The sequence below is a fragment of the Drosophila elegans genome, unplaced genomic scaffold (assembly GCF_018152505.1).
Source record: "Drosophila elegans isolate 14027-0461.03 unplaced genomic scaffold, ASM1815250v1 contig_476, whole genome shotgun sequence".
NCBI lineage: Eukaryota > Metazoa > Arthropoda > Insecta > Diptera > Drosophilidae > Drosophila > Drosophila elegans.
This window is the reverse complement of record NW_024545863.1, coordinates 24,910,181-24,938,062: the sequence shown is the minus strand read 5'-3', so window position 1 is coordinate 24,938,062 and position 27,882 is coordinate 24,910,181. Positions and strand designations below refer to the sequence as shown.

General features: G+C 37.4%; 1 protein-coding gene across 9 annotated transcripts in view; it reads right to left on the bottom strand.

Annotated features, from left to right (window-relative positions):
- The window catches only part of LOC108136789 (putative transcription factor capicua), a 44,918-nt gene that overhangs the window by 11,400 nt on the left and 5,636 nt on the right, over positions 1 to 27,882 (bottom strand). For 7 of the 9 annotated variants that reach the window (XM_017258153.2, XM_017258158.2, XM_017258157.2 and 4 more), the window contains 5 exons: positions 3,144 to 4,347; positions 2,935 to 3,075; positions 1,463 to 2,157; positions 963 to 1,187; positions 402 to 526 (listed from right to left, as the gene is read on the bottom strand). In XM_017258153.2, the coding sequence (XP_017113642.1) occupies positions 402 to 526; positions 963 to 1,187; positions 1,463 to 2,157; positions 2,935 to 3,075; positions 3,144 to 4,229 (2,272 nt within the window). In that variant the 5' untranslated portion in view covers positions 4,230 to 4,347. The remainder of the gene's footprint in view (positions 1 to 401; positions 527 to 962; positions 1,188 to 1,462; positions 2,158 to 2,934; positions 3,076 to 3,143; positions 4,348 to 27,882) is intronic. The other 2 variants (XM_017258159.2, XM_017258162.2) reach the window with 1 other exon arrangement.

The window sequence follows — 27,882 nt, the reverse complement described above, 5'->3', positions numbered from 1 at the left end:
TCTTCTGCATTCCAAAGGAATAATTTAATAGGGGAACTCGGTATGAAAGAGAGAGGTTCCCTAAGCTGTGTAGGGTGCACAAAAGTTCTCCTGCCCGAAAACATAACCAAAGAACATTTTTCCAGAAGCGCCGTGAGGAATATCGTTTTTGGTACGCTATGCCTGCTGCCCTTTTCTCTTTAATTGCGTGAACAGAGATAGATTAACGGTTAAGCCGGCGCTGGTCAGGCCCGAAAGGGACGGCACGAGGGGCTGGGAAGGGCCAGCCTTGAAATAAATTGCTGCAAACTATGAATAAATTGTTCAGCCCGAAGTCGAAAACAGAATCTTAAATGCTTTTATGATACCTTCTGCCCGGATCGTAAAGAGTCAAGAGGTGTGATGGTGGCGCAGAGACTTACCCAGCATGACGGCCGCATCGGTCTCCTCCTGATCGTAGCGACCTTTGACCCGATAGTTGGGCGACGTCTCCGAGTCGCGAGAGGTGTCCTCATCGATCTGCGTCTTGCTGCTTGATCGGCTGTCACTATTAAATGGGTTACAAGATAGATGGACAGGTAAGTTGAAAATCACTCATCTATCAAAATGTTAAGTATGTCAATACAAAGTAATTTAAAATTAATTTATTTGCTTAAAATCCGATCTTAAAATTGTACCGTTCAGATTTGTGAATCGAAATACCATAAGCCTATATTACATTTTTTGTTAACTTTCCGTCTCAAAGTAAAATACCTATGTAAGTGTTCGCTTTATAGAATCATTTTTCTCTCTTTATTCTTTTTTTTTTAATACTATATATATTTTTTCATTATTAAAAATGATACATTGATAAAAAAAATACTTGATATTAAGATCAAAAAAAGATTTCTTTAAATAAATATAACTTTTCCTAATCTTAAAAAATGACAATGTTTTATATATGATTATGAAAATGATGGAGGAAAACGGAGAGTAGAGCTTACCTGAGCAGACGTCCTGGGCCCGTGGACGATGGCAGGGCGCTGTTATTGCCCTTCTGGTTGAGGTGCCGCGAGCAGTAGCCGCGCCGCTGAGATTCCTTGGTGCAGAGCATGCACAGACGGCGCCACTGCTTCCCGTTGTACTTTTTGCGCACGCCGGACTCCGACTCCACGATGTCTCCCTTCTTGAAGCGGTGCGGCGTGGTGGCCTGAGATCTGTGGATGGCACTGCCGGTTCATTAGCAAGCGGTAAAGGATAGTGGAGAAGTTATGAATAACAGGGTAACAACAAAGACTTTGGATATAATTAGTTAATTACAATCTTATTAGGTTCATAATTAAGTAGTAAACAGGTAAATTTAGAATTTGATTTTAGTTTAGCTTCGCTTATTCTTTACAAATACTTTTAATAGAATTATTAATGAGATATACTACAATAATAATTAATTACAACTTAAATTTTACCACCTATTAAAAGTTATTATCGAAGGTTTCCCACTCACCTTGGTGTTGCTGGATGAGATCGTGGAGTGAGCCTCTGGTCGAGTAGACTGGACGTGCTGCCGCGGCTCTGCATGCTGCTCCTCTTGCTGCAGGCACTCATCTTCTCCGTGTCCAGCTCGCCGGCGGCTGGCGAGTATCCGATGCCGACCCGCTTGAGTTCGTCGTCGGAGTCGTAGTCGTCGTAGCCCCGCGACGACTGTTGCTGCTGCTGCTGCTGTTGCATCTTGGGGTGCTGCCCATTGCTGCCCGGGGAGATCACGATATCCGGCAGGCCGTTGGTCTGCTGGGGATGCGACTGCGCCACCTGCTCCGATCCGTGGGTAGGACCGGCGAATGGGGGTCGCGTTGGGAACGGCGACGTGGCCGTCGTTCGATAATACTCTTCTTGTTTCACGAGATGCTGCTGCGACTGTTGGGGTGTAGACGTGGGCGGTGCCGTGGGCAGCTTGCCGTCGTAGCGGGTGGCCACGAAGGTCAATGGCGTGCCGGTGGCCGCCTTTGGGTAAACGATATTGCCACTGGGCACGGTCATCGCTTCGCCTGCTGCCGACCCTGCACACCCCGTTGACACTTTCCGCTTGCCGCTGGATGCGGGGGCACTTGCTACACCAGTGGGTGTCATTTCGTTGAGCTCATCCCACCACGGCGGCTGCAGGAGGCGCAGATCGGCGCGACGTACTACTTTGTTGTTAGCCTTCAAAAAAAAAAAATCACATTAAAATCTTATAACTGATCACAGAACCCTATGAGTAAACTCAATTTAAAAATCTTAAAAAAAGCGTTTACCATATTAATATGTCCTAAAATAATTTGGTACGCTGAGTGTTTCTGACTTATCAATACAAACAACTCCTCTTACAAAATCGGAAAAGTGTTCTTTAATGTTTGCTTCACATAAAAATGACTGCCAACTAGACTTTATGAGACAGTCGAATTTTAGTTTTGGGTCAAGAAGAACTCCTAAATCGTTGACCGAATATATTCAGTCCAGTGGCATATTATGAAGATAATAGCGTATAAATGAAGGCGTACCCCTATAAAATGGCATTACGTAAGGCAATTCAAATTTAACATAATAGGTTAGATTGGCACCATCTCTGAAACCCGATTGCAAACTATTATATGACAAACAAAGTTTAACGTCATCAGCATACATTAATACTCGAGAATGTGTTATGACAGAAGGAAGATCATTGATGAATAAAGTAAATAGCAGTGGGTCCAAATGACTCCCCTGAGGCACTCCAGATGTTACTTTAATCATATTGGAAACTGCGTTTTTAAAAATAACCCTCTGAGTTCTGCTATTCAAATAACTTGAAATCCAAGTTAAAAGATTATTCGAAAACCCGAGCTGATATGATTTAAATAAAAGAAGAGAATGATTAACAGAATCAAAAGCCTTACTAAAATGTGTATAAATAATATAACATCAGTCTGCATTTTATTATTAAATTGTCATTTGCCTCACCAATTCATCGCCGATCAGTTGCACGCTATATTGTTTCGTGGCCTGGTTGATGTCCGTAATGACGCCTTCCACGTAGACGAAGCTGCCGGAGCCACGACCCTCCAACCGTTGTCGGACACAAACACGGGCATCCAGCGTAATCTAATCGTGGATGAGACAACTTCATTAGAATGTGCGAATGACAAAAAAGTTTCGTTAGGTGTTCTTACATCCGCCATGGGCGGGCTGGCATCGAGTATCACATGGTTGCGGCCCTGGTGCAAAACATCCTGATATAACAGCAATCCCAATTCGGTGGAATCAAATTCCACGAGTATTGAGTCGGGAGACGCCTCCTGCACTTGGCGTATTATCCCGGGGGCATAGTGATTGTGGATTTTGGCTAGGACACGCGTGTTGTTCCACTCGCTGAGATCGAGCAGGGATTGCGGCTGCTGCTGCTGTTGTTGTTGTTGCAGGTGCTGCTGTTGTTCCTGTACATGTTGCTGATTGTTTGAATTAAAGCTAAAACGTTGTTGTTGTTGCTGCTGCTGCTGTTGTGGGTAGTAGACGGCGGTTGTGGGCGTGTGTGTGCGTTGCTGATGAATAATTGTGGCTGCGTGACTATTGTTGCCGCTGGCTACATGTTGCTTGTAAGTACTACCGCTGCCATGTTGCAGCGGAGATGCAATGATAATAAGTTGCTGCTGCTGCTGCTTGATATCGCTGCTACTGCTGTTAGTGCTGCTGTTGCTACTGTTGTTGCCGGCGCCTGCACCGCAACTCACGATCATGCGATGAAGCTGATTGCCGTTGGCCAGTCCATCGCTATTGCCATTGGTATCGGCGGGTTTCTGCAGCTTCTGCAGACTCAGTTGCTGCTGTTGCTGGGGATGCTGCTGCTGCTGCTGGGGATGCTGCTCGGTCTTGTCCAGCTCGGCTGGATCGAACTTTCGCTTCTTGGGATGTTGCCGCGGTTGAGGTGGTTGCTGTTGCTGTTGTTGCTGAGGTGTGCTGGTTGCTGCTGTTGTTGTCTGTAGGTGCGGCTGGAACAGCACATGTTGCTGTTGTTGCTGCTGATGCTGCTGTGTTGCTGTTGACTCGGCAGCGACTGTTGTTGTTGCTGTTGGTATACCGGCGATTGTTGCTCCCGTTGCTGGTATCACCATTTTGTTGGCGGCAACAACAAAGACTTGTTGCTGCTGCTGCTGATGTTGCTGCTTTTTGTTTGTTATGACATAAGTCTCGGCTGAGGCAATCGCGGCTGCTGCTCCTGCATGTGTTGCTGTTGCAGTTGCATTGGCAGCGCTGAGCATCTTAGTTGTGGCAGCAACATGTGTGTGGCTTGTTGTCGGGGGAGGAGTAGTGGGTCTTTTGTGTTTTCCTTCGGCTGGTGTTGCTACTGCAACGGCGGTGACATCAGCAACATCCTTTCTGCAATCGAGGCAAAGGCAAGAAAATTTGTTAATTAAGTTGACAACAGAAAACCATTAAAATCAACGACGCCGATGTCGAGGTCATTTCATAATTAGCGAATCCCCGTCCGGATAACCCTGACACCCTGCCACGATCCGCAGGACTCGCAGAAACTCTGGCGCCCGACGTCAGGCCATAAAATTCAATCTCGCCCAACTATGGGCCTCTCTGTCTCTGTGTGGGAATTAGACGCGACAACGGAAACATTTTAATTTGCGCAGACGACCCGTGGTCTGGGTTTGCTTGTGGGCGTTGGGCGTGGCCGTAGCTGGCATTAAAAAAGGGTAAAAATGAAATATAAATGACACTTGAAACATTTTATGCCAAAGCCACACAGACACACGGACGTACAGTTGCACAAAAAGTCAAAAACATCCGGCAACCACAAATACACACACAGAATGAGGCGCAAATGTAGACCCAACTGCAGGCAGTCTCGACTTTCCAAACGGGGTTTTAAAGGTACGTCTATGGAGGGTGAAGTGCTTAATGGCTTACAAATTTACAGAGCAACGAGTAAATTCGAAGATATTTAATCAGCTCATTACAATTAAACGGCGGATAATTATGCATTGCTTTTGAAATATTTGTTCATAAACACATATAAGAAAGTTCAATAAACTACTTTTTTACAAAATTTAAGAGAAAACCATTTTGACTACTGATTAATATTTTGTATGGTCTTCAAACTATAAACATTTTAATAAACTTGGTCTAAACATATGTACGTTTATGTGATCACCTGTGTAAGACAATTGATTAAACTTTTTAGAAATATTCCCTTTAATGTACAATAAAACAAATAAATTATTAAACTTATCGATACCTAAAATGGCACAGCTATGTCCACGCCCCAACCGAATCACCTGCCCAGTCCATCATATATTCGTCCATTTCCCAGTTTCGGTTTTAGTTCATCAGACTTTGAAACTCAAAAAGTGTAGCATACTTCTGGGCATGATACGTATACGTCCGTTTGGCTTTGTAGTTGTGGGCCAGAGTTGCCACATCTCGCTGGCATCTGCTGTAAATATGGTCGCAGGACCAACTCATGTCCGCCTGCATCTCCATCGCCATATCCTTTTCCATTTCCATCCACAATCCGCATTCATCTACATCGGTATATCCCCCAACCCAGGTCGCTTGTGTGTAGGCGTAATTGCGGGAAATGACTGCCACGCCCATTGTGGGCGAGCGCTTAAGCCCATACACACTTACTACTACACTCACTCACTCAAACATACACAAACACAGCCACAGTGAAAACGAAGCTAAATTGAAGCAACGTAGCAACCAGCAATGAATAAAAAAAACCTGCAGCCTTGGACATTGTTGCTGCAGCTAGTTGTTGCTGCTGCGCGGGACAAGTGCAATGATTGCTTTATTTTTCCTGCCCAACCATTCTTTTTTTTTTGCAGCTCGCTTTTCACAACTTTGCTTTTCATTACTGCGGCCAGGGCTTTCGCGCTTTCGGTTGCTAGGTTGCCAGCAGCGACTTGCAATTGTTAGGAAAAATCCACAAGGGCGGCGTTGCACAGGCGAGAAGAAGACGCTGAAAGGTGGCAGACACGGTGTCTGGTACAGTTGTTAGGGCAAGTGTAGAGAATGCCAATGTACACTGTGAAAAATAGCCAAAGACATTTTGGGAAACGTGGGGGAAAAGGATCCTATCAACTGGGAATCTTACGTTAGGAAACTGCTTTGCTTCGTCGACAACAAGACCAATTGGCCAATTGTAAAACAACAAATCTATCTGGATGTTATACTCCTATAACAATACTTTTTATGTATAAATTTGTGTATATAGGTAGATAAATAAATAATTAATATTGTATCTAACTTAAAAACTAAAAAATTTAACTTATATGCAGAATAAAAAAAAACTATTTTATGTATTTTCGTTTTTATAAAGCGTTTAATCGACTGCGACGATCTAATCAGCAAACGTTTATAATATTTGTTATACCCTTGCAGAGGGTATTATAATTTCAGTCAGAAGTTTGCAACGCAGTGAAGGAGACGTTTCCGACCCTATAAAGTATATATATTCTTGATCAGCATCACTAGTAGAGTCGATCTAGCCATGTCCGTCTGTCCGTCCGTCTGTCCGTCTGTCCGTCTGTCCGTCCGTCTGTCCGTCTGTCAGTCTGTCCGTCTGTCCGTCCGTTTATATGCAAACTAGTCTCTCAGTTTTAAAGCTATCTGCATGAAACTTTCCCAAAAGTTGTCTTTCTATTGCAGGTAGTATATAAGTCGGAACGAGCCGGATCGGACGACTATAGCATATAGCTCCCATAGGAACAATCGGAAAAATAATTGAAAAAAAATTATAACTTTGCTGTTTTTTAATTTTTTGTTTAGTTCTTCGACATATAGCAATGGTTAAATAATTCAGAATTATGGTTTAAATTACATCAAAATCGGACGACTATAGCATATAGCTCCCATAGGAACAATCGGAAAAATAATTGAAAAAAAATTATAACTTTGCTGTTTTTTAATTTTTTGTTTAGTTCTTCGACATATAGCAATGGTTAAATAATTCAGAATTATGGTTTAAATTTCATCAAAATCGGGCGACTATAGCATATAGCTCCCATAGGAACAATCGGAAAAACAATTGAAAAAAATTATAACTTTGCTGTTTTTTAATTTTTTGTTTTGTCCTTCGACATAAAGCAATGGTTAAATATTTCAGAATTATGGTTAAAATTTCATCAAAATCGGACGACTATAGCATATAGCTCCCATAGGAACAATCGGAAAAATAATTGAAAAAATTATAACTTTGCTGTTTTTTTAATTTTTTTTTTAGTTCTTCGACATATAGCAATGGTTAAATATTTCAGAATTATGGTAAAAATTTCATCAAAATCGGACGACTATATCATATAGCTCCCATACAAATAATAAAAATATATAAAAGAACAATCAAATAATTAAGCTGCAAATCGTCATAGCTTCAATGTTTTTAAACATATACGCAAGTAAATCATAATTTTAATGTTTTCAAAAATATTTAATTCTTGCGATAGCTGCAAGGGTATATGAACTTCGGCTTGCCGAAGTTTGCTTTCTTTCTTGTTTTTTTTAACATGAGTAAGTTTTCCTTGGGGAAGCTTTCGTTGTTCCAGACATTAGCGCGGACGTTTTTTCTAGTGTAATTTGGTAGTGCTTTTTGCTGAACGAAGAAAATTCTCTGTCAGAACGAAAGTAAGCTAAACATGATGCCTTAGATGAAGGCTCAACCTTAGGATCAGACTCAAAACTCGACTCGTGGAGTCAGCGAGTTGGGATTGCGATTAGTTGGACACAAGCTGACATCTACACAGCATTACCCCCTTCCCTGCACACACACACACATCCATAGAACACAGTGGCAAGCTTATGCACATATTTATAAAGCTTTTATGTAAATAACTGCATATCTTCTATATTTGTTCATGCGTTGCAGTATGTGACGTGCGTGGGAGTGTTCTACGCGACTGTGTGAGTGCTCAGTTACAGAAAACAACATCAAAGTGGTGGAAAAGTGGGGAAGAAAGGGACCAGAGGGGGAAAGGTTGCTACTGATGCGTGCCTAAGTGAATCTAACCTTATCCACCGATTTAGCTTAACTTGGATGGCTGGAAACCCGAATCTTGTGTGTGATTAACTAACCAACAGCCTAATCTCAAGATCGGTTATAAATAGGCATTTAAAATGACTTTAAATCTGCATTTTAATACGAAACCAAAATTATTAAGAATAAAAAAACTGTCATGGCGATTTGGGTTCCATCTGTACCTTACAGTTCGCAATGTAACATATGTATTTAAATACAGGAGTTATGTTTTTTAACAAAAAATTGTCAAACTCAAAGGACACACCTATTTTATAGTATATACTAGTTCTCAATTATGCATACTATTCAAGAGCTTTATTATTATTAAATCAAGTTCAAAGCCTTAAAGTAAATAAACGATTATTATTCTTCATTGATGATTAACTTTTATGTGGACGTAAATAGGTTTTACCTAGGATTTACTTGCAATTTAACTGGAAATGAGCATATGAGCATTATTACAGTTATCTGTTTATTGTAGGCACCATTGCCAAAATTTCAGCAATTTTCGTTTTCGTTTATATTATAGAGAACGTGTGTGCATCAGTGTAAGTGCAGCTCTTTCAATTGCCATCATTTCCATCTGCATTGTCTTTATTGTTGCCATTGTTGCTTTTTATGATGTGGTTCAGCAACTGCATTTGGCATGCATGTCAATTTCTTGTACTCTCATTGCACTTGGTTTTTGCTGTTATTGTTTTAGTTAGTTATTGTTGGCTGCTGTTGTTAATTGGCAAATTCAGTTTTATGACACAAATACACACATGTCATACAGACAAAATAACTAATACCTACGCGCGATCGATTTCAATGCAGACGTGCTAAATTGAAAGCAAAACATGCGTGCAAACGAGACGACGATGTGAATGTAATAAAAGAGCATTTTTTACACAGAAGAAAAATATTTTTAAAAGGTGAGGTTCTTTTTGTATCAATTAAATGAATTATTTCATGTAAGATTTTGAGACTTAGCGTACACCGATTGCCATGTGAAACAAAAGACCGGGTTAAAATCTCCCCGCTGCCTTTTTAATTGTTATTTTATGTTCAGCCTTTTTATTTATTTTTATATTTATATTTTAATGTAAATATTAAAGTAAAACGTTTTTCAATTTTTCTCAATGTTAATTTGCAATGGACATACATAAAAGCATTACGAGTGCAGTGTAATTAGAAGAGAGTTCCTTGAACCCTAATGGTCATTTGTTTTGGCGCCAAATTGAAAATGAAACGAAAAGTGTAGAATACAAGAGCAGTGAAGAGAGCAAGCCGAAAATTCCATGCAGAAAGGTAGTCTCTTCTACTCCCTCTTACTCTTTCCCAATCACTGGGCTGCTCCCCCTTCCTCTCCAGCACTCATTGCACTTAGCAACGGTACAAACGCAGCTCTGCCGACGTCGCTGCCCGGCTGCTGCAATGTCAGTAACCCCACTCTAGTGAAACAGAGGGAGCAAAAGATAGAGAGAGACCGAGAGAACGGGGGAGTGCAGTTAGTGTTGTGAATTTGTTTGCTGTGATTTTTCTGTGCATTTATTTTCTGTCATTTTTACGTTGTATTTTATGCTGTTGCCAACTCGTCGACAGTCCTTTACCCATTCTCTAAATCAACAAAAAAAAGTAAGCTCTTAGTCATTGAAAGCAAGCAAGAACAAAATAATGCAGCATCAAGTGAGAGTGAGTTATGCGCACGTCCCCCTATCCCCGCCCACTCCCTTCCCTCCTTTTCCTGCCACCCTTTCTTTCTCTCCATGAACATTTTGAGAACGAGGAACCCAGAATGCCGCTCATTTGCGTAGAGTAAATGCAAACAACTCATGAATTCGCATACCCTTCTTCCTCCCGCTTGCTCGCCCACAACACGTACACACACAGAGCTTGCGTACCCACACATGGACACGCATGAATGCAATGTGCTGCAGTGGCAACAACAACTAGAGTAGTGGAGGATTATTTATAAAGGCGCGTGTAACAGTCAAAAACAACAATGATCGCAAAAATAGACAAAAAAACAATTGTAATAATTGCCAAAGAATAATTTTTTATTTTTAATTGTCCGTTTTAAGAAATTAGTTTTACGCATAGCTATAATCTAATTGTATACTTACTATGAAATGATATATAAATTGAAATAAAACTCAATCACTTGAACAAATCTATTTTGAGCTTGTCAATTCTGCCGTTAAGAATAATTCTAAGTTCAGGAAAATGGACAAAACGAATGGATAAAGTTCGAATTTTTTTCATGGTAATATCTGAAAAGTAATATGATGTACATATGTAATATTTAAGTAAATGGAATAACATATTGTTTTTGATTTAGTCTGTCTCCTCCGGAGCAAATTTTTTGGACCTTAAGTAATAAATTAAATAAAAATGTTGTACAAATAAGACATTCTATAAAATTTGAATATTTAAACATTTCCTAAATTTTATAATTTTATAATTGGTTAATAATTTGTTCCCTTCGTCTATGACTACTATTTATGTATGTGTGTATTGGCAGACTTTACTCATTTTTAGCTTTTCGGTATTGCATGGCGTAAATTATTTGTATGCGCTGCGCTTCAGCTTATGCGGCTGTCGTTGTTGTTGTTGTTACAATTGCACTATGGGGAATATAAGAATGCAGCAGAGAAGAATGAAAAAGACTGATGCGGGTTGTTGAATGTTGACGAAGCCTTCCTTCTCCCTGCCTGATGTTGTAAAGTTGTAGAGACGAAGTGCCACCTATGAGCTGGTGTGCGTAAGTGTGTGCGTTGGGGACACGAAGGGCTCCATACCAATACCACCACCAGTAGCAGAGCAGACTGTCCCTGGCAACACGAAGCGCGCGAAAATGCAGAAAAGCAGAAGAAAGAAACCAGAAGGAGCAGCAAAAAAAATGTTTATTCCTTGTTCCCCCTATTCGGCGGAGCAAAATTGAAATGTGGAGCAACGCGGGCAACGACAACCGATTGCAGAGGCCAAACGATAAGATGACGGGGCAAATTACGCAAAAAGATAGGAAAAAAGAACAACTTCAGTAAATCAAAAAAAAAAGATTTACTTTACTTTTAATCTTTATATTAAAAGCTAATTAATCGTCCCTATAGAGACTTTTGGAGCGGTGAAAGAGACATTTGCGACACTATAAAGTGTACAATGCTAAAAATGTAATGTCTAAAATTTACATATGTATGTAGTTTTCTTAACGTCAATTACTTTGTGTTACTAATATTGTGTTCAGGTCAATGAAGCTCCTATGTAAAGTCTGAAGAGCGGATCTGCGGTGGTGTGAGCTATTTTACGTCACTCAGTTCTCAAAATGAGAACAAAATTAAAAAAGAGTACAACTTTAACGGTAGCCAGACGGACTTACATCTTCTTGATTACAACAAATGCAGCAAAAGGAACAACAACGACATAGGATTCTGCCTTTTGGCGCCATCTGGAATCCACAATTTAGTTGCAGTCTCTTAATTGGCTTTAATGCATTTCGATTAATTTGCCAATGTTGCGAAAAGTTTCTGCTTAGGTCCACAAACTAATTAAAATTGTTTGCTATATCTAGCGGCAGGGAAGTAGCCCAAGAATTTTCCTGGCCATCAACATTGCCGGCATTGCAGCTGCTAATGCTGTACGTCTTTGTGTCGCCTGGTGTTTCCAGCTAATTGCAGTTAAGAAACAATTTATTACTGAAAATACATTGCACTTTAAATAAAGGGTTGTGTGTGTGCAGCAAAAGATCAGTGAACTTATCATCATGTGAAGCATAGCATATTTGCACTTGAAATATGTAAGTACCCGTCTGAGTTGCTATCTCCTTAAACACACCTATTTCCTATGTACATACTTTAAAGCTTTTTATCCTTATGGAAACTATTTAACTATTATAATTGAAACTATTATTCTTTTATATTTTTAAAATACGTGGAAAAGTTGATGTTTTTCTTAAACTTTTATACTTTTGTGCAAGTTATATTTTATCATTTTTGATAGTTCGGGCCAAAGCGAAACATAATCAAACAATTACACTAGAAAATTTTCAAATATTTTTAATGCAAGCAAGTGTCATCTTCAATTACACTAACGACAACTGCACTTCTGAATAAATAAGCAATGCAGGAGGAATTCGAAACCCCATTGCAAAACGTATTAAAATGTTGCCATCGTTTTGGGTTGACAAGCAATGACAACCGTTGACGATCTTGATCACGATCATGATTAAATATGACGATGCAGAACGGAGAAGGCGATACAGTAGCGACATCAAGAACAGCCAGGGGCAGCAACAGGAGCAAAGGCTTTGGAAAAAGTATGGCGGATAAAATTTGCATTAAATCATTTCTTTTTTTTCGACTTTTTTCTTCTTGTCTGCCTCTTTGGCATCCCCCATTTCAGCTCCCTTCTTCTTATTCACCCCCTTCTCGACTCAAACGTCAAACGGTAGCCAAAGACCCAACAAAGTGGAATGTGTTGCAAATTTCAATGCAATATGCGGCCAACATTGCTGTCGACGTCGAATAGGGATGTACACTGAAAAATAATAATCAATGAAATTGACTTGAATTTATCCATCAAAGTTATACGACCAACATTGAAATGTATTTTATTATTTATTAGGCAGCCACAAGCAGCATTCTTATCTGAGACTTAAAAAGGTTTGAATTATTCCTTATTTAAAAACCATAATTTTACCACAACAAAAACTACTACAAAAAAATAATTGTGTAGCATATTTTTTTTTTATTTATAACATTTTACATTAATTTTTTTTATGTGATGATGCTAAGTTGAGCTGAGAAACGTTGAAAAAGGCTGGTGAGGGGCGAATGAGCAAAGAGTTAAGTTGAAAAAGTATGAAAGTAAACAACAAAAATTTGTCTTCAAAAAATAAACAGCTTTATGCCCCGCTACTGTTTAAGGATGGATTGCGGATGGAGCAGAAATAAAAAATAAAAAAATGGAAGAACCTACGGGCGTCGGCATCTCTCGTTCGTGTCAATAGCTCTCGGCTGGCCATAAAGAAATTGGAACTGTGCCTTAGTCAGCCCCTGCCTCAAACAGATTTCGTTTTTCCTACTGTTTGTTTATTTGTTTTTGCCAGCGAGTGGGTTAAAAACAAAATTTTTTTGGCTTAGAACGGCAACATTTCGACGTTCGTAAGCAGAACTGTTGCTGGCCACATTGTTGCCTTAAGCTAACCGACTTTGATGATTTAGGATCGTGGGGATTTTATTTAAAGTATCAACATATGAGCATATGAAATTATTCTACAAAAACCTATAAAAACCTAATAAATCAGCGGAAGAACCATTAATTGCCAAAGCAGAAACATAAATCTTTGTTCAAAAGAAACTGTTATATTTCTGTACTGTTCCAATTTGGAGCTGACATATTTTACATATTTGATCAGTGATCACATTAACTATTCAAAAACACCTTCGATAAGCCTTTTTTGCCATTACAATATCAATTCTCAAACACACCCAATGTAATAATGTAATGACTTGATTGCAAATTAAATTTTAAAACGCAAATTAGACCGAAGCCACAATGCGGCCGACAAACCCAGCACATGAGAACGGTCCCATGTATCCCGTGTAACTTCGCAAAACCTTTAATAATTGCCGTAATTCGAAATCGATGTCTATCAATAAAAATGTGCTTGGCAATTCTTATTATTCCACAGTCTCACGCCTCCGATTGTGGATTTGTATTGTCGACGAGTCAATCTAGATGGCAACCCTGTTCTTATTTTTTCGTTCATTTAAACGCTACAATTTTGCTGTTCTTATGCAATTTTCACTATCAAATATTTATGACAGCAGAAAAAAGTGCGAATACATTGAAGAACTGCATAAAAAATTGCGAATACATATGCTTTGAAATGTGTGTGTGCATGTCAGTTTGCTTGTTTGTTCTATGAAAAATGCATTTGATTGAGCTCTAAATGCAAATTCTGCTGCTGTTTGAGTGCCTCGGAGTATTGTGATTTCATTGTTATAAATGCGTGAGATTGCAAATACATTTGGGATACGTACATATGTTTATACTTGTGTTTTTCAGTTTAATTCATCACGTTTTATAACGGCCAATGAACAATTTTTTCTGATATAAAAGTTTTAATTTATTACACAAAACTAAAAAAAACATAATGAAAAATATTTAATTCGCACACGGAACTAAACATTGTGTAAAAAATATCAATGACTAAACGGAACGTTTTTTTACTATTTCGCAGCTGGTACAATCATTCAAAGTTAAATGAGAGAACATTATTTTTTATTTGCTTGTGATTCATAATTTTATGTACGTACTTATGTACTATTTGAAAACAGTTAAGTTTAGAATGCTGAAACCACAATAACGTAGCGAGAATAGTCAACTCAAAAAAAAAAAACAAAAAGAATTAAATGTTTTATTCATATTAATACATATAATGACGAACTGTCCCAGCTTTAATATTGTATGTAAACGATTTCCATTTCAATTCCTTTTTAAATGGCAATATTCGCCTGCACTCAACAAAGGTAAAAAATAAAATCAATAAGACATTTTTGAGCAAAGTCGTGAAAAACAAGGTAACGCACACGCGTTCCCGTTGAAGTCTACTATCAACTTTGGGCCAACTAACAACGCTAATGAGGCTAAAGCAAAACTTTGACTCGATAACTTTTTCGGAGCAGCAGAAGCGGTTTAAGTTTAGTAAAGTGATAAAAGCTAGTTGGTAAAACTGTTGGGAACCCAACTTGGCTATTAAGTGGGAATATTGGACTAATTATTGGCTTCGGATTATACGCAAATTTAATTTTTTAGACATTTTAGACATAATTACAAATGATATTTTAATGGGAGCTGTGGGGAAAGTATCAAACTATCATTTAGTTTTTAACCTAATTCATTTTAATGTTTTTGCACAAACATAAATATTTTTACCTGTTTTTAAAAATAATTTGCCAACCGTCGAGAGAGCCTACCCTTCGTTACTAACCCTTTTAAAACGGCAAGTGCATAGAGAACTATTCTCGGCAAATGTATATCAAAAACCATAAAAGCAAAAATCCCAGCATAGGGGTGAAAAATCTTTAGAATTCAGTTTTCTTTGCTTAAGTAAAGCCGAAGAAGGCAAGGCGGGCGATGCAAGGAAAAATGATTAGGGGACCGGCTTTCAGAGCAAACTATTATGGCCAAAAGTGTCAAAGGCAGACTAGGACTTCATCCTCATCAGCTTTATTGGATAGGGGAGGAATGAACTGTGAACAACACTTTTGTAGTCGTTTCTTAACATAACACGGGGCCTCAAATTGATTTACTCAAACCGAGGCACAACACTAGCACTAAAAAGAAAGCAAGGGAAAAGCTGGAAAAAGGAAAATTCATTTGCCTACTGGCCAAGGGTTCGTTTCCTAGTTTGGAACGTGCGCTGGCATGGCGATGAGCATGGGCAATCTCAAGGATGCCGTTGCCCACCGCCACCCACACGAGAGGGAGAGTTTTATGTGCGTCAGCTGCTGGCTAAGTGGCTTTTCCCTCTGTTTGCCTCACGGTTTCCCCGATTTCCATGCCATCTTCGGCATCGTCCATTCTCTTTGCGCTTTGTGCCTCTCACCTTTCCACCCGGGGGCAAATATCTGAAGCGTATGTTGAAAGATGGCATTGGCGATGGCATCGAAGGATGGGAGCCGGGTGAGTACTGGTCAGCGTCAGCAGCTAAGCTGGCCAAGTGTCCTAACCAAGTTAGCTCACTGTAATTGGCTTCAACAGGCGCCACCTCGAACACCTCAATTAACTATAAATAACCAGTGTTCGTATACAAATAATGAACTACTAACGAGGGGAAAACAAACGCCTTTAATAAGCGATATCTCGGAAAGTAGAGCACTTGAAAGTGGAGATCCTGAACAAATAAACATCAAACGACATATAGGCCAGCATAATATCTGGAACCCACATTGAATTATGAATTTGTATAATCCTATTTTCATTTTTAACAATTCAATTTAAACATATTAAAATTAAACACAAACTAGAGTTAATAAATTCAGACAATTGGATGTTTTAGAGGGTTTAAGGTAATTTATGCAACTAAAAACAATAACATATATAATACAGTGTATTTTATATAGCAAAATCTTTTAAAACGTAATATCATGTACAAAGATATAATACCAATTAGAACACGTACTCTCCAATTGACTGCCAAAAGTAAATTTGTGTAAAGGTAAATGGAAAATTTAAATATAATATCTTGTAAATATTCGACACCACTTAGGAAAATGGGTGTGTCGCATCGTGTTTGACCCTATTTCGTTTTCATTCCTATTTCCATTCCCAATTGCATGCTATCTTCGCGGGGCTTAGGGTCTGGTGGAAAGGTAAGACCCCGGTTAGACCCTTCACATAGGCAGAACAACGAAATTGTACATATATTATTATTATTATATAATTACTAGGATGGTTTTTATATAAAGCGCATTGAAACTTAAACCGCAGTAGTAATCAATTCAAATCTTGAGGTTGACTTACAGTTAAATTGTCTATTTCTGACAATTAAACCAGAATATTTAAAAATTCTGTTAAGCTTCATAACCGTAACAGTTCTTAATAATGCAAATGTAATTTGATCGAAAATTCCTTTACCATTACAGTCAACTTAAACTTAAATTTCCATTCAATTTAAATTCCCAAAATGCCCTCGACGTCCACACACTTTTACTGATCCCCCTGCCTCCGTGGTAATTAACTTACTGGCCATTTGTGAGCGGTGGTGACCGAGCATGGCCTAAAAATAAACCTTCAAAATTATTTATTTAAACATGGCCAGTTCATTTTTTCCCACTTTTTTTTGTTGATTGACCGAAAGACCTAAGCAAATATGTGGACCTAAGAGCAAACTCAACCCAAGCTGAAACATTTTTGAGGTTTTTTTTTCGTCTGGGTCCCTCTTGGTTCTTGTTTATTCTTGCTTTGTGCAAACAGGAAAGTGCGAACCAAAAGGATAATGTCAGGGTCCCGTCAACTGAAAGGTCGTAGGTTGTTCATATCGCCAGATGAAAATGTTTTACACGTGTGTGGTGGCATTTTTTACTACATTCCTGAAATTACCGACATTGGCTTGACTCATGAAACGCTTTAATTTTCATAAGCCGAGCCACCGACTGCTACCAACTTGTTCAGCAGGTGGCTGAGTCAGTGGTTCAGGTGCGTAGCTCAAGGCAGGGAATTGCGACAGCTCTCCACTCCCAGATCATCTGGGAAACAAAGCGTGAACTTTGCCCCTTTGGCTACTAGACAATACTAGACTACAATATCCAAGAAATCTTTCCACCAGTTTTCGTTTGTTGTATTTCGGATTTCACAATTAGTGGAAACTTGGGCGATTGAAATCGATTTGGGTGTGTGGGTCGAGAGATAATGAAATTAATATGAGATTAGTTAAGGGTTATTTAGGAGAAATCCTTGATTGGGTTGATCCATGATTAACTGGGATTATGGTTTTAACTGAGCCTAAGAAATGTAATTGATATTCCTGCACATAGTAAATTGAAGAGGATTTATGCCCTAGTCTCTCTTCCTCAATAAAATGTATTAAATACACAACTAATTAAAGATTCCTTTTCAAGTTTTTCAAGTTTATAATCGTGCCGGATCTTCGAGTTTTGACATGTTAAATTAGTTATATTTTACAATCAAAGCTTTTAAGACCCTTTTCACAAGACGATAAGTGAAAACAATAAACTTGAGCCCAAAAACTACGCCTACGCGAAAACTCACAGAGCTTCTGCCGCCAGTAAGCGCCCGGTACAGCAAAAAAAAAAAACAAATAAAACAGCATAATAATAGTAAACAAAGAAAAAAGAAACGACCCACGCTTTTGGGGCAAGCCACTCATTAATTAATTTCATTGGATCTAAGCCCAACCCCCCCCCAACTGATCACCCAATCAACCGTCGCCGGGAATCGTGTCAAAGCGGAGAACCAGCGATTTCTGTGTAGGCCGTAGGATCCGGAGACTGGGCACTGGGGTTTGGAGACTGGGGGCTCCGACTTGGCAACCCGATTCATGTGCCTGCGTGGGCCGGCCGGTTTTTTGTTCAGACTCGCATATCTGTTGTGTGTGCAGTATTATACGAGTATATGCACCGTATGAGCATACGATTTCATACTACGACCGTAGTAAATTAAAAGTGCAATCACGACAAACCCAAAGCACGTCGCTGCCGCTTGCTTTTGTAACTGATTAGGTTGGGCAAAAAAAAATTTATATATAAAATACTATACACACAATAAAGCTAAGAAAGAAAGAAAAAGAAAAAAACAAAACGAGACAAAAAGTGCATACTGTTGATGCATGTGAAATAATGAAAATGATGACAAGACCTTAAAAAAGGCGACAAAAAATGCGCTAGGAAAATCAAGGTTGCATATATGAAACGTGCCCATGTAATGGTCGAGGTTCACCGAGAATCAACATATCATATCAGTTCAGTACCAGTATAAATTGCTTCTGTTTGGCTATAGGTATATAAAATTTTTGTTTAAATAGATTAACGTATGGTCTAGACTCTAGACACTAAATAAATAATCTGTAAGCACAAACAATCACTAGAGAATGTTTACGAACAAACATCTACAAATTTTAATTATATTTAAAATCGAATTTTAATAAATTATAATTATTTAGAAAGTCAAATGGACGACTATTTTCATTTGTTAAGGTAATACAAATTTTCGTTGTAGTATTTGAATTTATCTAAGAGAACTCCAAATTGTGTAGACTGTTAGATTTACCCCAATTTCGATTTATCCTTTTAGACTCCATTTAGGAAAACACCAGTTTAAGCCATAACATATCATTTCTCTTTGGACACACATACCTGAAAAACAAAAAAGAAATAATATATAATTAATTTGTTGTTTTACTGTACTGCAATTCTAAGTAATCTGTTGAATGGGCGAGCAGACCCTAAGAAATAATAATATCCGTTTTCCCCCCATTCAAATTGGATAAAAATTCTGGCGCCAGTTGGGGGAATGGTTAAAGTAAAAAATACCTTTAAAGGTCGCTCTTTATTGATATGACTGTATATTCAGTTTTGTTTGGCTAAATTTCCGAGAAATTTACTTTATAACATTTTTGCCTTTTGTGGCGAGCAGCTGTTGCTCGTATCGGTTATGTGTGAAACTTAACACAACTTAATTTGGTCAAAAGGCGGCACTGGGGACAAATAACGAAATTCAGCTAGAAAGGTTGCATGAATGTTGTGGAATATTTGTTGTATAATTTATTCCGCACACTCAGACAAGCCGATAAAGATAAACATGTAAATCAAACAAGAACTTTGACTGATGGCGACACCACGACGCCATTGCTGTTGTTCTTGCCATTGGTGGCTGATTGAGTGGCGCCAACGAATTAATAACGTTCGAGACCGGCAATCTATCGTTTATAACGTTCAAATTTTCGGTGATTTTTTTTTTAATTTTTTCAAGCTATTTAGCTTGTTAGCCGATTGAGAATTAGCACAGCAAACTATGGTTCAAATCCGCTACCCAAATTAAAGAAAAACAAACATTGGGAGAAGATTTATGGGCTTTAAATATTTGCACTTTATGAGTTGGTAGTAAAATTCAGAAATAAGGCTTATGAAATGCTTATCGATGTTTTAAAAATAACTTTTTACACACATTCGTTCAATTCGCGTGTTTTTTGATAGCTAGATTATGGGCAAATAGTAGTCAATATTAAATGTTGACAAATAACTTATATTATTTTATTTTCCAAGACAATATCACTGCACATTTTCTATGCCTTCAGATTAGTTTACGTCATAATTGTATCACTACAATTTGGTTTTGTTCCCACCATTACGCTAATTTGATCATTTAAAGCCAAATGTGTACCCAACAAGAATCACACTTATTTTGGCTTGAGAAAATATTTGCAAAAATAATCCACCAAATATATGCATACACATAGATTTATAATAAAAATAATCGTTTTCTTCACAAATATAGTGAACAAAAAAAGCTTTAAAGGTGTGGTGCGATGGGGAATCGGGGCGGTGAAAGAAAGCACGTGGATGGTTCAGATTGTTTGCTTTATTTACGCAGCATTAAAATGTGTTTAAACCGCACAAAATACGTACACAAGTATGTTTATAGGTTCTCTGAGAGTTTCGGGCTGACAGGTGCACTGGTGATGGGTGGTGCTTTTTTTTTTGTATTTTGGGTGGGTTGAAGGCGGTGGTGGGCGGTGGGAGGCCGTCACATTGACGCGTGTGGAGCGTACGAAAGCGACCAAAGTGTGTAAATATATATTTTTATCGGCCATATAAACCCCTACTACGTCCGAGTGTGTAGATATAGCACACACATTCACATACAACAAGATTTATAAGAAAAGCACTGGGTGTGTTTGCGTATGATTCGAACGATTAGCGCATGAATGAAAAAATTATACGACGCTGGTAGCAAAATATTTTTACTTTTTCGGTTCATTTGTTTTCGGGGGACACGGCACAGGCGGCCTTTATCGAGGCCTCCACCGTTCCTCTCTTTTTTATAAATTACCTGATTATTCGTTTTAGTGTTAGAATAAAAACCACAATAAATTGATTTGGGCTCTCTTTCCCAGAAATAGATATAAAATTCAGTGCTCTGTTGCTATAGTCAGTCCCATCAGCAGATATGGCCAATCCACTGCCAATGTGTTCGTGCTTATGCGGAAAATATAAATATGTATATGGAGGCTATAGAAACTGACGACAGACAAAACACAGACCAACTTGTACTGATTTGTGCAGACATAGGGAATAAAGGGGTATTAGGATTATAGCATTAGTCTTTAAATAGGTTAAAAGTTACACAGGAATGTTTATAATTTATATCACAATTATTTAATGATTTGAAGACTTAATAATATAATAATCGTTGTTAAACTTTTATCTTTACTGGTTTATTGATTTTGAGAGTGATCTTTAAACTATTGTAAATTTAATTTAATTACAAGGAATAAGCTTGGTATTATTTACATAATATGATGTAATAAAGAAAATCGTTAGGTTAATAGAGTCAGATTACTGCAAATAGCAATGTTCTAATAAAGATCTAATTGACTATTTGACTAACCGCAACCAATAATTTTACTGGGGATTTTTTTAGACGTGCATAACTTTCCACTCTTTCCATGAAATGAGTGTGTGATATCAGCCTCACTTTTTTAGTATAGTCTAGTTTAAAAGACAGGGTATTTTACATTTCACTATTTAACTATCCTTCCGCATCTTTATTTTTGTTTCTACAAGTAAATTTTGTTTTGTTTGATTTTGATGCCTTTTTTTTGTCTGCGTCTTGTCGGTCTCAACTCAAAATAAGTTTCATTAATTAAAAATGAACAAAACGTGTTGTACGTTGGCGTTATATATTCATATTCTACTTATAGATTGGCAATGTGCACACGTACTACGCGTCCACTGTACACTGTCCGAATATATACACATTTATTTATATAGTTATTTCTTTTGTGCTGTTAATGGTGCGATGTCGCATAATTGAAGTGAGTTTGATTGGTATTTCAGTCAGGCGCCCATTTTCTTGGGTCTCCCTTGAGTTCCGGTCGGGGAACTCTCCCTGAGGAGGGCGGATTTAGATAAGACCGGTGGAAAGAAACCACAGAGGGGGCGATATCTTTATCACTTGTGCTCTTAATCAAAAAACATTTCAAACAAAATCGAACTTGGTATTTCTTATAAACATATAACAAGAGTACTAAACAAGGCAGGGAATGAAATGCAAACCAAGTTTTCTCAAGATAAAAATGTTTTCTTAATAAGTCAAACATGTATGCAATGAATGCATTTATCTCAGTTCAAATGTTGACTTATTAGTAAGCTGATAATGGGGCCAATATCCATGAATGCAATTTCATAATGTTTGCTGAAATATATTGCAATCAATATGGTTGTGATATTAATAAGCTAGGCAATAAAAGGGTAAATTTTCTGACCAAATCCTGTTGCTGCCCGGGCAAATACCAAATAAACAAAACCGTAAAAACAGAAAACACACATCTGCAACCGGTTTGAAAACTCCTGCACACAAGCAAATCAATTTAGTGAGAGAAAAACACAAAATAAATAAACGAAAACCGACAGAGAAATACATAAAAAATTGCACATAAATGAATATAAAATCCAGACATGAACTCCTCTGGTTCGTCTCCATCTTTAAGATGCCTGAGGGGCCAAATAGCAACAAATTGTGTTTCTTTTTGTTCTTATATGTATGTACAGTGGTGCACATATACTCGCATTGTACGGAGAAGTGAAAAAGATATATTTTCCCAACTCATTCTCATTTTCTTTTTTACGATTTACGCGCGCGCGAGACCAAAAGAATTTTTACGCATACGTGTGTGCTGTGGAGCGGTCCTTATAATATCGTACCGTTCCTCCACTTTACCGCCCCCTGAACCAGCCCACCGCCGCCCCCCGACGCACCCGCATGTATCTCGATAGGCAACTGACAGCGGGGCTCGTTTCAGTTTGTTTTGGATTGGAGTGGATGGAATGGGATTGGATAGGATCGACCAGCACGCTAACGATGTGTTCGCCTGTTTGTGCCATCGGTTTCATTATGCTGCTCGTTCTTTTCACTACCAGTCCATTCTTTCGAGCCCCGCCGCTCTTACGTGCATGTTATTCTTTTACGCGCATTTGTTTACTATAGATACACAACAAACTTTGAGATACAAATACAGCCGGACGGGCTCGCACACGCATGTGGTCACAGTATCTGTATCTCTCTCTCTCGCTTAGCCATTAAGACCTAAATAATACCTAAGTAAAAAAATAAACAAAAAATAAAAATTATTTTCAAGCTCACAGAAAAAAAGTTCGAAGGAAATGTAAAGAAAGGCATCTAACAAATGCTACACTTGTTCTTCATTCCATGCTTTTTCTTTTTCCTCTGGTTTTTTGTTTTGATATTTACTGACGCTTTTGCTTAAATGAATTCCGTGAGTGAGCATTACATAAGGTGAGTCTGATGATAACTGAACGGATGCGACTGGAAGTTACCCTTTGAAATTTGGAAAAACTTAGTTAATTTACAAAAAATCAAAGCGCAAGAAAACTTATCAATATGATAGGATAGTATATTTCAGATAAGTTTAAATACATAAATCAAGCAAACTACAAGCTGAATTTAAACTTGGTTAGAAGTTCCATATCCAAAGACATGAAAGACAATCTTCGAAACGATTTTGAGGGTACCGTACGTCAGCAGCAGCAACAACTAAAACACGAACCACAAATACCACTAAAATCGAATTAAGTAGCGGGAGAAGGCACTCAGGTTTATTTGTTTTTTGAGTGGAACAGCGGGATAAAAGCGGATGGGTGAAGGGTTGTGTGTAATTTGGTAGTTTGCTCAAAAGTGTGCCTCATGTGGATTATTTACTATACAATTTAACAGGTAGCCCAGGTACATACCTCAATCTTTTAAATGGAGTTGGGAAAGGTGGAGGGGAACCACAGTGGATCAAGTCAAGCGCTTTTTCAATGGTAAATATAAAATAATTTAATCATAAGAAAAACACAATGGCAGCTCACTTAAAAAAATATGTAATCTATCTATTAAGTTTAAACATCCCGATTCAAACAAGTAAACCCCTAATCGTCCTAAAATTCTTCAATTTTTAAATCTTTTTATTGAACGTGACCTTTTTTCTATATCAGAAAATTGATTACTTGATTTATTGGCTACTTGATTGATGAAGCTCGTATGAGTGTAGTGCACGATAACCTTTATAATGCCCAGCCTGGGAGAAATCAGCCTACCAAAAATTAATTTTAACTCAAGCAATATCACACACCTGCTCCCACTTATGATTACAAATTCAAGATTAATTAAATCAGCAGACGGTTCAGAAACGTAAACAAATGTCTGGGAATGTGGATAACTTGATTTTTGGGTATTTATTAATAAATCGATTCCAAATCTAAGAGATTGTGCAAGAAAAGGCGACAAGAGAATATTGGAAAGTTATCCATTAATAAGCAAAATTCAAAAATGTCGGCCTAACAAGAACCATTACTAGACAAGTTTTATTAAACTTAATGATTATATAATACAAAGAATATCACTTGATGTGTCACTTTTGTTTGGTTCCTGTAGCTCAAATAATCTTATAAGTCATTTGTATAATGAAAATTAATAATGATATCCATTATAGTGCACATGTATCTATACTAGATCTGAATCAGTATATACAAAATGGATTGAGCATGACAACCGACAGTTGACAGCTTAACAACTTATTAATGAATAGCAAACGCTCCACCAGCAATAGCTACACTTTTAAGCTTATTACGGAACACACTCTTTATATATTTATATATATATATACGTACGTACAAACAGACAACAGCCGGCATCCAGTGCACACAAAACTATACTGAACATTTATATAGATATTCCCAGTTCGTATAACACAATCATGAGTGTGTATAGCACTTGAAATGGCAAATGAATGACATGACTGCGTACGAACTGGCTGACTGTGTGACTAACTGACTGACTGACTGACTGAGCAACCAATCAACCAGCGAATGAACGAATGATCGAAAGGCAGAGCAACCGACCGCCAGTCGAGTTAAGATTAATCAGAGACCCCGGCCGTAAAGCAGTACAGTGTCCAACTAAATCTTAAGTCAGGCAAAATAGACGAACCATATCCCTTCCTTATAAAAAATTATAATTTAAAAATATTGCAAGGCAATGATTGTGTAAAAAATTTAAATTTTATAATAAAAATAAACATTGTTATTTATGGTAAACAAGACTTACATAGTTATATTAATTCGTTGCACAATGCTCTAATATTTAATTCAAACAATAATACATTTATTATTCGTTTTTTGGTAAATGTCTAAAAAATATAGGTGAACAGAAAAATAACATACCTTTAATAAATTAAATTTAAGCCTATCGCCAAACAGATTCGAAACGTACTGTATGCGCATGCATGTGTATATTTATAAGTTTGTTTTTAATAGTGTGTGATATGGGTAAAGAGTCGACACAATATCATGGTTAAATGCCATATCAGCAACAGTGAAAAAAGAGTAAAAAGCTGAATACAAATTACAACCCCAACACCAAACCCTTCCAGTTTGCTACCCCCTGTCCCCACCTACTGAAAAATATATGTATATATGGAGATAAAATAACAGGCGAAACTCAAGCAGCAATAGCACCCAAAAAAGAACTACAAACACTTGCACAAAAGTTGCTGTCAACAAGTTTACGAGTCAACATACATTTGTACATACGTACACCCCACACATCTGTAACTCTCATCACCGCCCAGCCCCCACCGGTATCAGTTATAATCAACCAAGTTTCATTTGCCTTTTTAGCATATCTTAATTTCGAGTTAAGTTTTCGGTTCATTTCGCCGATCTTTTTTCGTTTTTTCCCCCTTTTTTATTAGTATTTGTTGTGACGTGTCGTGAGTTATAACTATAGAGATTAACTAGGCTTCCAACTTTACGCAGACCAGTGGTTTTTTCATTGACTTTATTGGGCACCCAAATGATTAAGAGTATTAACTTAAATGTGCAGAAAAAAAACGCATTAACTGACGATCAGATGAACAGTAATAATAAACATCAAAATGAAAAAACAGAGCCCAATGAGTTGGCAACTGTGCGGTCTTGTAAAATTATCTGTTTTCAGAGCTTTTATGCGGTGACATACAAATATGTCACTGATGAATATTTAAACAAGATTCAGTCCAGCTGTCACCGGAAATATATTTGAAATGACTGAGCAACAGAAAAATAAAATTTTATCAAAGGACCATAAAAAAATGAATTCTTCGTAAACAATCCTAAAATCCCATCTTCCACAAAAAGTTTCTTTTGGAAATACTTTTTATATACTTTGAAAAAAATAATTACAATTATTAGGCTTTTATTGGCAACATTTTAAATAAAGTAAATGTTCTACGGCCCCAACAAATAAATGAATTTCTCTTTTTCAAGAATGTTAATAGCCCAATTATTTGATTCATTTGTTTTTAACATTTCTCTGTTCATTCACATAAATAGGCAAATAAAGTTCCTTAAGTATTATTTATTATTGCCTGCTACAGCTGTTTGATCATTTTCATTAGACGCCAACAAAGCGAAGCGGTTAAAAATGTATTTGAGTAAAAACTACAAAAACACCCAGATAGTAATAAATTTTATTGCAAAATTGCCTTCTCATTCATTTTGCCCCAAAAGAAGATAAAAATTTGTTTTATTTTGTGCTTTTAGCTATTGTTGTTAACAAATACAGAGGCCAATGCAGATGTATGTGTTTTTCATTAAGAATGAATTCATCGTTCGCCTGTTTTGTTTGCTTTGTTGGAGAATGTCTGTCTGTCAGTATATCTTTCTCACTGAATATATACGTATCTATGATGCATTGCTTTTAAATTTTCCCACTCACTGAAAACGAGCGAAAAATGTGTGAGAGCAATTGAATAAATAAACAAATTCTCAGTAACGTAGAAAAAATTAAAAAATACAATGTTATGGAAATATTATTTGGACGTACTGGTAATTGTATCTGAATCCTAACATCTGCGTTCGAGAGTACGGAACATTAAGACTTTTGTATACTTGCACTCGAATATCTATGTGTATCAGTATAAAAGTATTACTTACTGATAGCGATTCCAGTTGGCAGGGCGAGTATTTGACCAATTGACAAACTGACTGACTGAAGAAAATCAATAAAAATGTCCATACTCGTGTGTGTTCGGTCTTCACAATATATATAAGTATGTTCTCGACTATGCCGCTTATCATTATTAAAATACAAAAATTTAAATTACATATTGAGTTATCAGCGATTTATGTGTGTGTGTGAGTGTGTGTGTTTCCATTTTTGCTTTTCTCTGGTTGTTTTTACCTCTTCTGTTGACTATGCCTGAATTTCTGAGTGTGTGTGGATTGATAAGTATGCCTTGTTTACCTCGTCAACGTTTTTGCATTTTTTTAACACACTTAAATATTGTGTTTAAACTTTAATGGCCTTTTCTAACTAAAATATACTATATGACATCTAATCTGATTATTAAAACACTGATTTAATTTTGTTTTCAGTTTGAAACACAATTTCCGATTGACATTATCACTTGGTGTTGTACTGGCTTCTACTTATTTGTAACACATTACTTTTTACCGAATATAACAAATTACACCTTATAATAATTATTATAGATTTTGGCTGAGGCTAGCATTTTCAATTGAATAAATAACTATATTTGTTTAGTATTTAATTCCAATAGTTCTTCGGCACATAAAAGAAAATCTTTGCGTATTTTAATATTGCAATAAAACATACCTTCATAATTTGCGCATATATTTATTTGAAGAAAAGTAAGAGCTAAAAATATCTGGTTTGATTTTGATTCGGCTTCATAGGCCGGTTCTGAAACTGAAACGGATACATAGACTGGAACGGTAGCCCCCGAGACAGCAGCGTTTAGAGCGGGGCACATAAAAAAAAAATAACCGAAACCCAAAATTTTTCCGGTTTGTTTGGTAGTTTTTTATTACAGCATAGATTTGTGAACCGGTTTTGGAATGTTTTCAATATAAATACCACAATTTATGTTGTTTTGCGCCATGTGTGCCATTGTTGGGGCCAACAAACAAACATTTGCCGGCTTATTTGGAACGTGTTTTATAATACAGGACGACCGCTAGCTATCGCATCGAATTTGAATTTAAATTGTCATACGTTTTTACAGAAACCGAAAGCTGTGCGCATAATTCTCGATAAGTAAATGAGCGGAGTCTGGATCTGGAAAGGGGGAGAGGCGATGAGTAATACCAGAAACGATAATG